At 34.1% G+C, this 14031-nt stretch overlaps 2 protein-coding genes across 2 annotated transcripts in view; one reads left to right on the forward strand and one right to left on the reverse strand.

The window, feature by feature from the left end:
* LOC107572986 (ATP-dependent 6-phosphofructokinase, platelet type-like) overlaps positions 1-5032 on the forward strand; it is a 27125-nt gene extending 22093 nt beyond the window's left edge. Inside the window, exons 17-21 of the mRNA XM_016259422.1 lie at positions 1505-1566; positions 1681-1792; positions 1874-1973; positions 3217-3322; positions 4267-5032. Coding sequence (XP_016114908.1) covers positions 1505-1566; positions 1681-1792; positions 1874-1973; positions 3217-3322; positions 4267-4414 — 528 coding nt within the window. The 3' untranslated portion in view covers positions 4415-5032. The remainder of the gene's footprint in view (positions 1-1504; positions 1567-1680; positions 1793-1873; positions 1974-3216; positions 3323-4266) is intronic.
* Positions 5033-5431: 399 nt separating this feature from the next.
* pitrm1 (pitrilysin metallopeptidase 1) overlaps positions 5432-14031 on the reverse strand; it is a 19356-nt gene continuing 10756 nt past the window's right edge. Inside the window, exons 13-27 of the mRNA XM_016259435.1 lie at positions 13646-13780; positions 13281-13419; positions 13075-13191; positions 12859-12988; positions 11445-11565; positions 11173-11249; positions 10918-11083; positions 10737-10837; positions 9491-9611; positions 9357-9407; positions 9168-9280; positions 8874-8999; positions 8601-8746; positions 6237-6339; positions 5432-5841 (exon numbers count right to left, since the gene is read on the reverse strand). Of these exons, the coding sequence (XP_016114921.1) occupies positions 5748-5841; positions 6237-6339; positions 8601-8746; positions 8874-8999; positions 9168-9280; positions 9357-9407; positions 9491-9611; positions 10737-10837; positions 10918-11083; positions 11173-11249; positions 11445-11565; positions 12859-12988; positions 13075-13191; positions 13281-13419; positions 13646-13780 (1740 nt within the window). The 3' untranslated portion in view covers positions 5432-5747. The remainder of the gene's footprint in view (positions 5842-6236; positions 6340-8600; positions 8747-8873; positions 9000-9167; positions 9281-9356; positions 9408-9490; positions 9612-10736; positions 10838-10917; positions 11084-11172; positions 11250-11444; positions 11566-12858; positions 12989-13074; positions 13192-13280; positions 13420-13645; positions 13781-14031) is intronic.

Here is a 14031-nt window from a genome sequence, read left to right on the forward strand (position 1 = left end):
TTCGAATGAATCAATTGAATGAATGATTCAGTGATAAAATCAGTGACTTGCCGCCACCTGCTGGCAGTTTTAGCTTTATTTTTAAAGTATCTTTTCAGTTATTTAAATAATTTAATATTTCTATATTCAAAATTTTATATTTAAAATATTAATCTCATCATGAATTTATGGATTTAATTGCACTCATGCCACTTCTGAACCTCATTAAATGTCTGAAAGTACATCAAGCCACTTTTGTGTTCTTCTGTGCCACCTCTACAAATTAATTTTGTTAATACTGATTTCATTTGATTGGTAACTTATGTTTCTTATTCTACTTGTTCTTATTCTGTCGTTTTAATTACAATTTTTAAAAAGCTTATAAAATATAAATTTTAAAGAATTTGACAAAAGATGACATACTTTTAATGAAGTTAGAAAAATGCCATTACAAAGGTAAAAACAAAATTCCACTTTAAATCACTTTAAGGAGTCAAATATCACCTCGTAATGGGAAGGCAAATTTTTGATAACATTTTGGATTATTGATTAGAAGGTGCTTCTAAAATTTTGAACGTGCTCCTAAATTTTTTAAGTTAGGAGCACAAGTGCTCCTAAAAAGAAAAATAAGTGTAGAGCCCTGCCTGAGTGAGCTGTCATCAGTCCGCCATTACTTCGATGCCGGAGCAGTTGTAGATAAGAATGACTCCTTAAATCGGGTGTGTTAGATGAGGGAGACAGTGCTGGGCTGCTCCAGGACAGTTTTGAAAGCCATTTCAGAGACATGTTGTTCTTAATGTAACTCATATATAATATATTGCATGCATATTGCATACCATTTACACACTCGTTTGACTTGTCTTGACATTTAAAATAACATGTCTATTTGAATATACAGTATTTTAAAATGTAATTTTTGTGGTGCAAAGCTGAATTTTCAGCATCATTACTCCAGTCTTCAGTGTCACGTGATTTTTCAGAAATCATTCTTGCTGATTTGCTGCTCAAGAAACATTTTTTTTTTTTTACCAATGTTGAAAACAAGTTGTGCTGCTTCATATTTTTGTTGAAACCATGATGCATATTTTTCAGGATTCTATGATCAATAGAAAGTTCAAAATTACAGCATTTATTTGAAATAGGAATCTGTTATAACAAAGTCTTTACTGTCACTTTTGATCAATTTAGTGTGTTTGCTGAAAATGTTTTATGTATGCATGTATGTATATGTAATTATTTACTTATTTATTTTTTTCTGGGGAAAAAAATCCCACATGTGTGTCTAGCTAGTATTTCATTATGAACATACAGTAACCAAAGCCAAATCAATGATTCTTAATAGTTGAGGGTCAAAGGTCAAGTCTGCACCCTTCTGCCAGACACAGGCATTACAGTGTACCCTTCACATCCTCTGCATGCTCTGTCCCACACGCAGGCAGAAATATTTAGCAGAGTGTACTATTTAAGGAAAGAGAGAGAGAACGTCAGCATCATGCTGAGTTTTTATGAGTGCTCTATTTTTCAGTCTAACGTCGAACATTTAACTGAGAAGATGAAGACCAGCATCCAGAGAGGTTTAGTGCTCAGGTATGATCTAGCTCTCTTACATACAGCATGAATACACTGGATTTGTGTATCATGTAGCTCTATATGTGTAGAAGCAGTGAGGTGTGATTGTATGTGTGTGTCTGTATTTTACAGGAATGAGAACTGCAGTGAGAACTACACCACTGACTTCATCTACCAGCTGTACAGTGAAGAGGGCAAAGGAGTCTTTGACTGCAGGAAGAACGTCCTGGGACACATGCAGCAGGTACAAACACACACACACATTTGCTTACACACACAAATGCAATTGTGGACATGATCAGAATATTGTTCATCTGCTGTGTAGGGTGGTGCTCCTTCCCCATTTGACAGGAACTTTGGCACCAAGATCGCTGCTAAAGCCATGCAGTGGATCTCCAAGAAGCTCAAAGAGTTTTACAGAGAAGGTAAAGAGAAATCACTCCTGTAGAGATGCAGAACTGATTTGTGTTACAAGAGCAACAGAAAACATACATATTCAACACTGCTGCAGGAAATTAAATGCTGATAGTCTTAGAGCACATTTTTGCACCACATACATTTATATAATTCTGTAGCTAAGAATTATATAAATAAATTATATATACATATAAATTATATATCATTTATACATACATATATATAAGTAACTAAAAGGATCGTCATTTTCATGATAATTTTTTTTAGTGCATCTGTGTTTGCTATACGTATGGGTTGCACAGATTTGGATGTAAAATTTGATAACATGTTTAATGTAAAGCACTAAAATATAATAATAATAATAAATATCAATAAATAGTTTGACTATTTTTGTTATATGTTTTTAAAAATGTTATTACATTAATTGTGTGTGTGTGTGTATAATACAATTAATAATAATTTAATAATAAATTAAATACAATAATATTAATACAATATTGGTATTTTTTGTAAAGATTTTTTATAACAAATTTATACATTATATTAAGAAATATAATATAATAAGAATTATATATTAAAGGTGCACTAAGCGATTTTTGCCAAACGATGTTGATATTTGAAAGCACCAAAACAAACACGTCCATACCCCAACAGGACCTCGCCCTTATTTTGAAATCTCCGCCCCACACGTACGTACACAACCATGGCAACGACGATCGTGGAAACAAATGAAGATGACACACAAGCATATTCAAACAAAAGCCAACACGGATAAGTTGTGTGAAACGAAGCAAAATCAACGTTATTCTTTTTAATGTTTTGTTTCTCTGATATTTTCCTGTTTTTTTATCTGTCATCTCTCTATCTATAATCGTTCTGCTAATAGCATTCCTGTGCACTCAAATTGAGCGCTCTTTTCTCGCTATCATTACAAGACACGCTCCCTTATTGCTGATTGGCTACAAGTGTGTTTTAAGACTCGGTCCGACGCTGTGGTCAAAAGCGTTTTTCAAAAATCACTTAGTGCACCTTTAATATAAGAAATGTTTGGTCTTCACTGTCACACAGTGCTATTTTATTTTGCTCTTTGTATTTTGCTTTCCTTGGTTGGCTCAGGTGAAGGTAAGTTATTTGAATCTCAAAATGATATTGTTTGAGTTCACTTGAAGCAGTGTTATTATGCTTATATCTTTGGTCATTTTGCACTGCTTGTAGACTTTGTGCAGTACCATATTTTTGTGCGTTTCGTAGGCCGTGTGTTTGCGAACTCCGAGGATTCTGCGTGTTTGTTGGGGATGCGGCGCAGGGCCCTGGTCTTCCAGCCTGTCATACAGCTGAAGGATGAGACAGATTTTGTGTAAGACAACAAGCATGCTTCACAAAGCTGATTCTATTATCTTAAAAATGATGTCCTAATATTTGTTTCCAAGGCTACTCTTAAAGGATTCTATTTTGAAACATTTTACTTTTTTGGTAACACTATACTTAGAGCCTTTATGTGTAACATTATTCACGTATTCATAATGTACAAAGTAATGCATAATATCTTTTTATAAATAATTGCAAACAAAGTTAAAATGCAATATCATTTTTGAAGGTTTGTTTGTCATGCGTTTTAATGCATTATACTTAGTTTCTACAGGTGTAACATTGAATAGATTAGTATAATAATATATTATAACTGTGGTTATAATTATTCTAAAGATCATGCAATGCATTATAAGGTGTATTACAATGCATTCAAATTACTCTTATAATATATTAAAGTGTTGCCATTTTTTCCTCAGTCAGCCATGAATATTAGTATTGTAATTTTACAATTGTACTGTACAATAAAATTATATTATTTTCTTAAATACTTATAAAGTATATATTTTTTATTTTAGAGTGAAATATATAAATTGTAATATTTATTACTTTGTTTAATATTTTGTGTATTGTCAAATTGATGCACAAATCACTAAATTGGCCAAATTCTGTAGCCCTGTAAACAAGCATTAACATTAATAATAAAAGTGTAACGTTAAAAAATGTTTCGTGCACCAAAAGCAGTCATAATTTAGTCTTAATTTAGTTGTTACTTTAATTTTAATAAATGGTCCGGGTGGACTTGAGAAGGAGTTTAGAGTTGTCTATGTCTTCATAATACATTCTTTTTAACTCAATAAAGCATAATTTGTAAATTATGTAAATGATTCCTTATGTCTTCCATTATATATTCCCTTTAAAAAAAAATCACATTAAAAACATTTTAAAATGACAAGTTCCTTTGACCTGATACTGTTCATGTTTTATTTCCAGTCACAGGATCCCGAAGGAACAGTGGTGGCTCCGACTGCGTCCGCTCATGAAGATTCTGGCCAAGTACAAAACCAGCTACGACGTGTCCGATTCAGGCCAGCTTGAACACATCGTCCGTCTGAGGACTAAAGACATCTCTGCCATTTAAAAGCAGCAGCCCCATGTAAAACCAAATTGTCTTGCAAGTAAAAATGTATTTATTATAGGTGAAGACCTGTGATTCCATAGTCTTGACCTGAACACAATCATATACAGTATATGTAAAGCAGTTCTCTTTAAACTGTAACCATAGACGTACAGCCACGAGATCCTTCAATATAGTAGCTCAGTGTGTTGTGATTGACAATCCATACGCTCAAGCGATTAGCTGATCATCCCTTTTAAATGGGGCCAAGTGGTATATTTTGTGAATATGCAAAATTTCCATATTTATTCTAATATTCTTATTTTCATTGAATATGGAGCTATCTGTATGAATGCTTCACTGGCTTATAGTGATGTTATTTCACAACTGCACCTTGTTTTAGTTGATTGGAGTCTGAAGGAGTTTTCCAAGCTGCTATTCTGTGGTGTGTGTTAGTGCAGGCACTTTGTGCCAAGGCAGACGTTGTGTTAGTGTGTGTTTGTTATGATGTACACGCTAACAATGCTGCATAAACTCCCTTTAAAATGTAATTGGTGTGGTTTGTTTCATTATTAATCCTTGTGCATCAATTTTAAAAAGTTACTCTAAGGTCATTAGAGGACAAAAATGTCAGTGCCAAAACAAAAAAAGTCATTAAAATTTGAAACTTAGGAGTACAAGTTTAAAAAAAAAATCATTCTAGTTAAACATGGTCACGTTTATTATAATTCTATACATCTCATAAATAATTTCTAACTTATAAATCTCACTCAAATTACAACACTGCAGAATCATATGAGCGTTTTTCGACGTTGTTATAAAAAGATGGAGTCCATTAACAACATGTTGTGTAAACAAAAGTAGTCTTAGAGAACTTTAATTCAGGTTCTTTAAGCACCTCTGTTCCTCATGATGACTCCTGTAAGGAAGAAAACACATTCTTCTAACGGAACAAGACTTGATTTGTGTGTGATCCAGGAGTGTGTAGTCATTAAAATTTGAAACTTAGGAGTACAAGTTTAAAAAAAATAATAATTCTAGTTAAACATGGTCACGTTTATTATAATTCTATACATCTCATAAATAATTTCTAACTTATAAATCTCACTCAAATTACAACACTGCAGAATCATATGAGCGTTTTTCGACATTGTTATAAAAAGATGGAGTCCATTAACAACAAAAGTAGTCTTAGAGAACTTTAATTCAGGTTCTTTAAGCACCTCTGTTCCTCATGATGACTCCTGTAAGGAAGAAAACACATTCTTCTAACGGAACAAGACTTGATTTGTGTGTGATCCAGGAGTGTGTGCGCGTGTCTTTCACAATCCTAATAATAAGAAGAGAGGTAAAAAGTCTATTTGACCACCCAGGATGGGTCTTTTCTGATGCTTTCATTTTCCGGGCCAAGAATAGCCACTCCACATGTCTGCTGACCGACACCAAGATACCTGTTTAACACACACACACACAAAGTAAATATTATATGAATACAAAAAAATATAAATATAGCACCAGTATTCAAGCATAAATATTTTTTCCAATTGAATTTATTATATTTTGATTAATTGATTTATGTATATATAAATACACATGCATGTATATTTATTGAAAATATTTACATGCATATATGTATATTCATATAATTTATAAATGTGTTATTTAATATATAAACATAACATTTTTAAATATAGCCTAAACATGCATGTGTGTGTATTTATATTCACATAATAAATATACACAATACACACACATATATTATGTACACAAAAACACTTATTTTGAATGCGATTAATCGTTTGACAGCACTAATAATTATATTATATACATTTAAATGTTTTATTACCTGCCAGCGACGTCAATGAGGTTTTTATCAGTCACAGCGAACAGTCTCTCTCTGTATCTTTGTTTCATCTCATCTGTAATGCCGTTTAAAAAACGCCCCAAACCTACAGCACAATAACAAGGTCCTGGTGAACTAGAGAGCAAATATCCAAGAACACAAACTCAACAACATCCAAACACCTGAGACCTGTAGCACAAAGCCGGTTTTGATTTTTACCCAGGTAAGCTCGCGTTTCATTTGAGCAAACTCTTGAGTTTTCGGGTTCAAGAAGGTGGGTTGGTTTTGAGCGGGCTTCGTCACCATGGTAACTTAGCTACCCTGCTCCGGAGCAGGTTTTATTTGGTTTAGAAATCGCAAACCAAAAATGGACCAATCAGCTGTGAGCAAAGTGGCTGATACAATGAAGCCACTCCCCGTATCTCTCACTTCAAATTAAAGCAGTTTACAGTCAGACAAAATTGCTCGACTTTTGCTGCTACTTATTTATTATATTTATAGTATATAATTGATTAAAATTAATATATTCATGTAATTATTATATAAAGTGGCAATTAATTTTAAGCTTTGCATTTAAATTAAATATATATATATATATATACACACATATGGATACGCGTTATTATATCCAGCTTTTAAAATTACTAAACTTACGTTTTCCTTTTGAGCTTTGTGTGAAACTATATAAATAATTAAATTCAGTTGATTCCTTTTGCATAGTCATATTTTCTTTCCGCTGCCTTCTCGAACTTTTGCTGCAGCAGAAGTGTTTATTCCTGCCTTAAGTTGTAAATGCATTTGAATGTATTCAATTTTTAATAACATCTCAATCTTCAGCAGAAAAGTGAACTGCGCTGACTCTCGCGAGAAGTGAATCCAACTAAAGATTAGCCTTTTGTGTACCACACTTTGTGTGATTGGCTGTTTGCTGCATGTGTCACATTTAATCAAAAACTCTGCGAGTTGACAAGAACGGTTATATCGAGCTTTGTGAGCCCAATGAACCTGATTCTAAGCCAGGTTGGATTTGTTTGGTTTTGTCTAGAGATGCACCGACTGCAATTTTCTTGGCCGATTCCGATTACCGATTTTTTTTGTAAGTGTGACCTGCCGATACCGATTTTTGCCGATTCTGATTTAGTTTCTAAAAACTATAATTGACAGCATATACAAACAAAAATCTATACTTTAATGGAAAAAAATATTTACATAATTAAAAATTATTAAACATTACAATTCCCCCAATCTGGACAAAGTTACAGATGTTCTCTCACTTAAACAACTCTCAAAATAAAGTGCTCTGTGACTAGAAAAGAGGTAGAAATCTTTCCCATTAAATTCTTACATCGTTTCAATTATTTCAGTTAGAATAATGAGAAACTGTAGAGCTGTTACTACCATTCAAATGAAATCAGTAATAACAAACTCCATCTTTCCACTGCAGGAAACACAGAAGCTGCATCTGAAGTGGCATTAGATGTATTTGCACAGACTGTTTGATGAAGCTGAGGTGCCATTAATGCATTTACACTGCAAAATTTCGAATGCATGAAAAATTGTATACGATTAATGTTTTAAAAAATGTTTTAAACATACAAATAAAAAATGTTGGGGAAAATGCAATGATAGTTTTAAATATGAAACCAAACCAGTAGGTGGCGGCAAATGACAGTTTGAATGAGTGAGCCATTTAGTCCTTCAACAGATTCGTTCAAATGACTGATTCATTCAGAAACGAGGCAAGTCACAATGGTCTTTATGAATGGGTTACTGAATCAACGACGAACTTGATTCGTTCAAAAACGTGCATTGCAATCATGCTGAAACATCTTGGTCGTGCAATGTTGCGTACCTACATTTTTTTTATTACATGCATCTAGAAATTTCTGTGTGTGCTGTTGCGCTCATTTATTTTGATTTCTGCACAAGTCTCGCTCACACTCTCACTCAGGCTGCGCAAGCCTCATCTTGCATGACAAATACATTATCGGCTACCGACCTGGCCGGTCGATCGGTGCATCTCTAGTTTTGTCAACTCTAAACCTACTCTGAAACTCTCAGCTAGCTTCATGCAACAGGCTATTGACAGGCATTTAAACAAAAACAAAACAATATTTAAGCACCTGAACATTTTAAACACTTCTACACTTCCCAAAATGTAAACAACAATCAAATCACAAAACATCCACGTGTACAAACATCTAAACCAGGGTTACCCAAGAAAAGCTAATAATCATAAATTTTTTTTACATTTTAAATTTGAAAAAGAACCGTGAATCCTTTGGAAACCTAAAACAACTATAGTAATAATTCACAGATGGGCTAAAATGTCATTCAGTGTCCAAAGACACAGCCCACATTACTGACCCTTATCTGAGGGGGCGACAGGTGCATCAACGGCTGAGAAAACTGAGAGCTTGGCCTCATCGATGTCCTGCTGGGTAAACTTTGCCGCTCGCGCCCACTCTACTCCGCCACGGAAAGCCGACAATGTCTGGGTGGAGTTCGGATCTCTGAGAGATTGCCATGATAAATCAGATAATAAAACATGATCAACTTGGAACTTAAACATCATTATATATGAAGGAAACACACTAATGGATACATTGTATCAGATCCAATGAAATGTGTAATATGTACCTATAGGAATAAAATGAGAACAGGCCGCCTCCTCCCATTCTAGCTCCGCCTCCATAAGCCCCACCCTTTTCTCTGATCTCTCCATGCAGGAACTTGGCAGTCATCATCCTTGCTAAAATACACAGACTGAGAGAGAACAACAGATGACAGATTGTGAATAAGCAAAGGACTGCATGATTAATCAAAATAAAACCATAATCGTGATATCAATTTAATTCAATAAATATGTGCGTGTAAACTTGTAATGAGAATGAGCATAATGAACATTGTTTTCCAAGAGTGTGTTTGTTGTACCTGGCGTAATCGGCGTGTGTGAACGGGACGGCCCGCACACACTCGCTGACAAAGTTCACATTAAACGGAAGCTGGAAATACGTCTTCATCTGACAGGGTTTAAAATGAGGCTCCTGGCAGGATGAAGAGGGAGATCGGTGAGAACGCTACGGATCAATCAAACCTGAATGTTGCTGTAAGCGCACTCACTGAGATAAGTTTCCGACTCGCAGATGATCCAGCTTGAGGATCTAGTGCTCTCTACGAGAGGAAAAACAAACAAATCAAAGCTTAACTGATTGTGAAAAGTTGTGTCTTCTAAAAAGAAAAGTGTGGCGTCTCACCTCCACAACGGTTGGTCTGACAGGTTTGCGCTCCTTCCTGTTGGCTGCTATATTACCTATAAACCTCTCCACCTCTCCAGCTGCTTCTGACATTTTCTGCGGCGTGGCGTTCACTGCACACCTGAAACCATGGCATCATAATCACATTTGAATGTAAATTTATAGTCAAGTTATTTGTTAAAAATTGTATTTTGTTTATTCACTTTAAACATTTTTTTTCTAATTCTTATTTTAGTTATGTAATGATATATGATTATGAGTTTATGTAATGATATGGTATGGTCACTTATTATGGTTGACTAAAACTGAAAGTAAAACTAAAGCCATTAAAAGCTACTTGAAATAAAAACTAGCAAGTAGTTTTACTTTAGTTTGATGTACTAAAAAATAAAACTTTAATATAAATTAAAAAAAACTACATAGACATATATAAAAACCCCAAAACTATTAAAAGTTACAAAAACACAATAAAATAACTAAAACAATTAAAATGAAAACACAAAGTATAAAAATAAAAACATTCAAAATATTATTATTAATTTTATTATTATATTATAAATATTATTTTTTACAAACTAACTAAAAATGTTATATTGATATATAAATTATTATTTATATACAACCTTTCAATTTGATAAAAATTCTGGTAACACTTTACTTGAAGGGGTGTGCATAAGACTGACATGACACCTTCATAATCATGACATGACACGTCATGAATATGAAGGTTTTTTATGCATGTTTATGACAACTGTCATTAAGTGTCATTCATTCAGTTATGTAATTTTTAATGCAAATATGACATTATTTGACCTAACCCTACCCCTACCCTTACCCCTAACCATAGCCCATAACAAAGACATCTCAAACAATGTCATCTTTGCATTAAAAATTACATAACTGAATGAATGACAGTTGTCATAAGCATGCATAAAAAAACCTTCATGTGTCATGTCATGATTATGTAGGTGTCATGTCATGACTATGAAGGCACACCCCTTCAAGTAAAGTGTAACCAAAATTCTAATACTTTTTCATGAGAACTTTTCCATTATGCCCATTAATGCACTTTCTGAGTAATAACATTTCCAAGTATAGTTTAAAGCAGGACACGCTAACGAAATATGTTTTCCAGTCAGGAAAGACCTACAAAAACCATGTAAAGGCACCTTTCAATAAATACACATGGGTAAGGCTTGTGTGACCAATTCTACATAAAACTTTCATTAGTTCATTTTTCATGTACCTCATGTTCTCCGGATTCAACAGGTGTCTCTTTATCCGGGGAAGTTTCCTCAAAACTGAAGTCAGATCAGTCATCTCAGCTATTCTTTTCATAAACTTCACCTGAAATCAAAATATAAATGTACAACGATTTATTCTACTCGAAGCTGTCAAAGACTGGAGATCAACATCCCAGCACTCACCTGGTCCATCCCGCTGAAGGCCTCCTGCAGGTCTGCTGTGGGAGTGAGGCTTCGAGCCGCACGCGTCATCGCGTACATGTGACCGGAGTACGAGATGCCATTGGACAGTTCCTGAGCTGACATCATGACCAGCACACGCAGACGCTGCTCGTCATCAAAACGAGGGCTGGAGATGTGCAGGACAGATTCTGCGTCAGTTTAAAATCATTCAGAGATTGAAACATTTATTTTTCTGTCTCTTTAAAGAAGACTAACCAGTTGAAAATGTCACTCCACAGCTGAAACATGTCAGGCAGGTTCCTCTCCAGACAGGAAGATGACAGGATAATACCCTAAAAACATGAATAAAGAGAAAAGCATAGATTGCATACTTGCTCTAATGCAAGCACAAGCTCCACAACAATTCATAGTTTCAAACCTACAACCTTCTGGCTAGCAGTTCTGAGATTTTAGCTACTATATCAAATCACCCCCACTTTAAAAATGGATATGCATCATATTTATGTAAATTCACATGAAGGAGATACCTGCTCATACAGATCAAGGTCATCAGTGTCCGGTATGATCTGTGGAGATACAGACATCCCTCCAGTCTTCAGTTCAATACGCTGGGCCTGCTGACGATAATCCAGCTCTCCACAGCCCAACCTGCGATTACATGATCATTACAATTCTGTGGGGTCAGTATTAAATATATATATACACATATACACACACACACACACACATATATATATACACACACACACTTTATACACTGTATACACAGAAGTGTGCAAAAGTCTCAGGCGTCTAGTATTTTCACCAACAAAAAATTCTTAAGTCAGTTATTTCTATCTTTTGCTGTAGTGTGTCAGTAGGAAATATCAGTTTATAAATATTTAAATATAAATATCTGACTTAAAACCATTTTTTTTGGTGAATACTAGACACCTAAAAAAATTTTTTTTTTTGAAAAATTAATACTTTTATATGACAAGGATGCATTAAACTGATCAAAAGCAACAGTAAGACATTTATAATGTTACAACATTTCAAATAACTGCAGCTCTTTTGATCTTTCTATTCAACAAAGAATCCCGAAAAAAAATGTAGCATGGTTTCCACAAAAATATTAAGCAGCACATTAGAATGATTTCTGAATGATCATGTGACACTGAAGACTGGAGTAATGATGCTGAAAATTCAGCTTTGCTTCACAGGAATATATTACATTTTAAAATATATTACAATAGAAAATGGTTACTTTAAACTGTAATAATATATTGCAACATTTCTGTACAGTATTTTTGATAAAAATGCAATCTTGCTGAGCATAAGAGACAAACGCATTTTACAAAATCTTACAGACCCCAAACTTTTGAACGGTAATGTAGGCTGCAGCCAATATTTTGTTATCTTTATTAAAAAATAAACCTCCCTAACTACTTGAAAAGGTCTGATTAGACCATTATAGGAAGTGTTTCCAATTCACATAATCCCACACACACACAGATATATATATATGCATGTATATGTATAGAAACCTTTGAAAAACAAAAATTCAATATAACTGGCATTTTACACTTTTGGCATTACATATTAAGTCATTACTTATTAACCATTTAAATTATTATTAAGTGTTATTTACTAGATTTGTGAACTAGATTTAGAAATAGTATAACAAACACAGATTTATAGTGTAAAAATAAATATCAGCATTGGCCAATATTGTACCAAATATGCATAATCCACACATCCATATACGGAATATATTACTGCATCTGTTCATAAGTAAAAATATCTAACTGCTGGATGCTCACGATTTCAAACATATTAAATAATAAAACATTAAATAGTATATTCTCACATAGACTGGTCTGATTGAGTGTTGGTATATAATGGATATTATAAAGTTCATGCTAAAGTATGTAGCAGTGATAAACCCCAAATGTTTCATACTTAGTAATGATGCTGCAGAACAGAGGAACGTAGATCTTCAGGTCTTCAGGGAGGGAGTTGAGGTTGCACATGGCTCTGAAATACACCATGCCGTTGGTGGGCTGCTCACAGTACTGTACAGGTACACCGCCTAGACAGTAAATGTAGGAAATAGTTTTTTGCATCTATAATTTTAACTTTGAATGTGCTTGTTATATGTATGCATGTGCATTTCACCTGCGTTTCCCGGCTGTACAGGTGTGTAGGGAATGATCGGCTCGATGTCGGACACCTTTAATGCAGGTAGACAGGAAGCGTCTTGAGCCGTGCTCTGAGCGGCCAACAGCTGCAAACCTGAAGCAACAACAACAACGACATTAAACCATCTACACAAGAGAAGGAGACTGATTATTCTGGTCCTTCCTGTGGTCTCATGATCACACCTTTCTCATAGATGTCTTTGTGGTCTGCATCGCTAAGGTTCTGTATCTTCTGATGGAGCTTCTGTTCCTCAGCTTCAGCCTGTTTCTCCAAGAAGCTCTCATCAGGACTCATGGTAAGGGTCAGTCGATGGGTGTTATCCTGAAACACATTACTTAACTGAGCAAACATGTACTAAAAAAAAAATTGCAATTATGAAACAAACATCTTGTTATAAATGCTGTTTTTCTAAATCACTCAAACAACGACCACAATCATTTGTAATTTAGTTTGCTTTTTAATTGTATTATTCTGTTTTACAATTTCCTATTTAGTTTAAACTTTTTGGTCCATTTTTTCAGTGTTTTCTAGTTTTAGGGTTCATTACCTTAAAATAGTGCTGGACTTTGTCCTGGAGGTAGCGAGGGTTCTCCTTCAAACACTGCCGGAATCTGGACACATTCTCGCTGATCTTCAACAGCTGCACTGGATCACCATCATGATTCCAACAGGATGCAATATACTGACAGACAGGCAGAGTTAATGTTATTATTATTATTTTGCAAGTTATATTTTTAGTAAGTGTGAAAATGTTTTTGAGTAGTTAGTAGTTAGTGCTTGTGCAAAATAAAATAAAAATGTAAGCACACATTTTTGTGTATGTGTCAGGGTTATTATAGTTAACTACAATAAAAAACAAAACTTAATTAAAAATAAAGTATATATATATATATATATATATATATATATATATATATATATATATATATATAT

The sequence above is a fragment of the Sinocyclocheilus grahami genome, unplaced genomic scaffold (genome assembly GCF_001515645.1).
Source record: "Sinocyclocheilus grahami isolate Dianchi unplaced genomic scaffold, SAMN03320097.WGS_v1.1 scaffold1844.1, whole genome shotgun sequence".
Classification (NCBI taxonomy): Eukaryota; Metazoa; Chordata; class Actinopteri; order Cypriniformes; family Cyprinidae; genus Sinocyclocheilus; species Sinocyclocheilus grahami.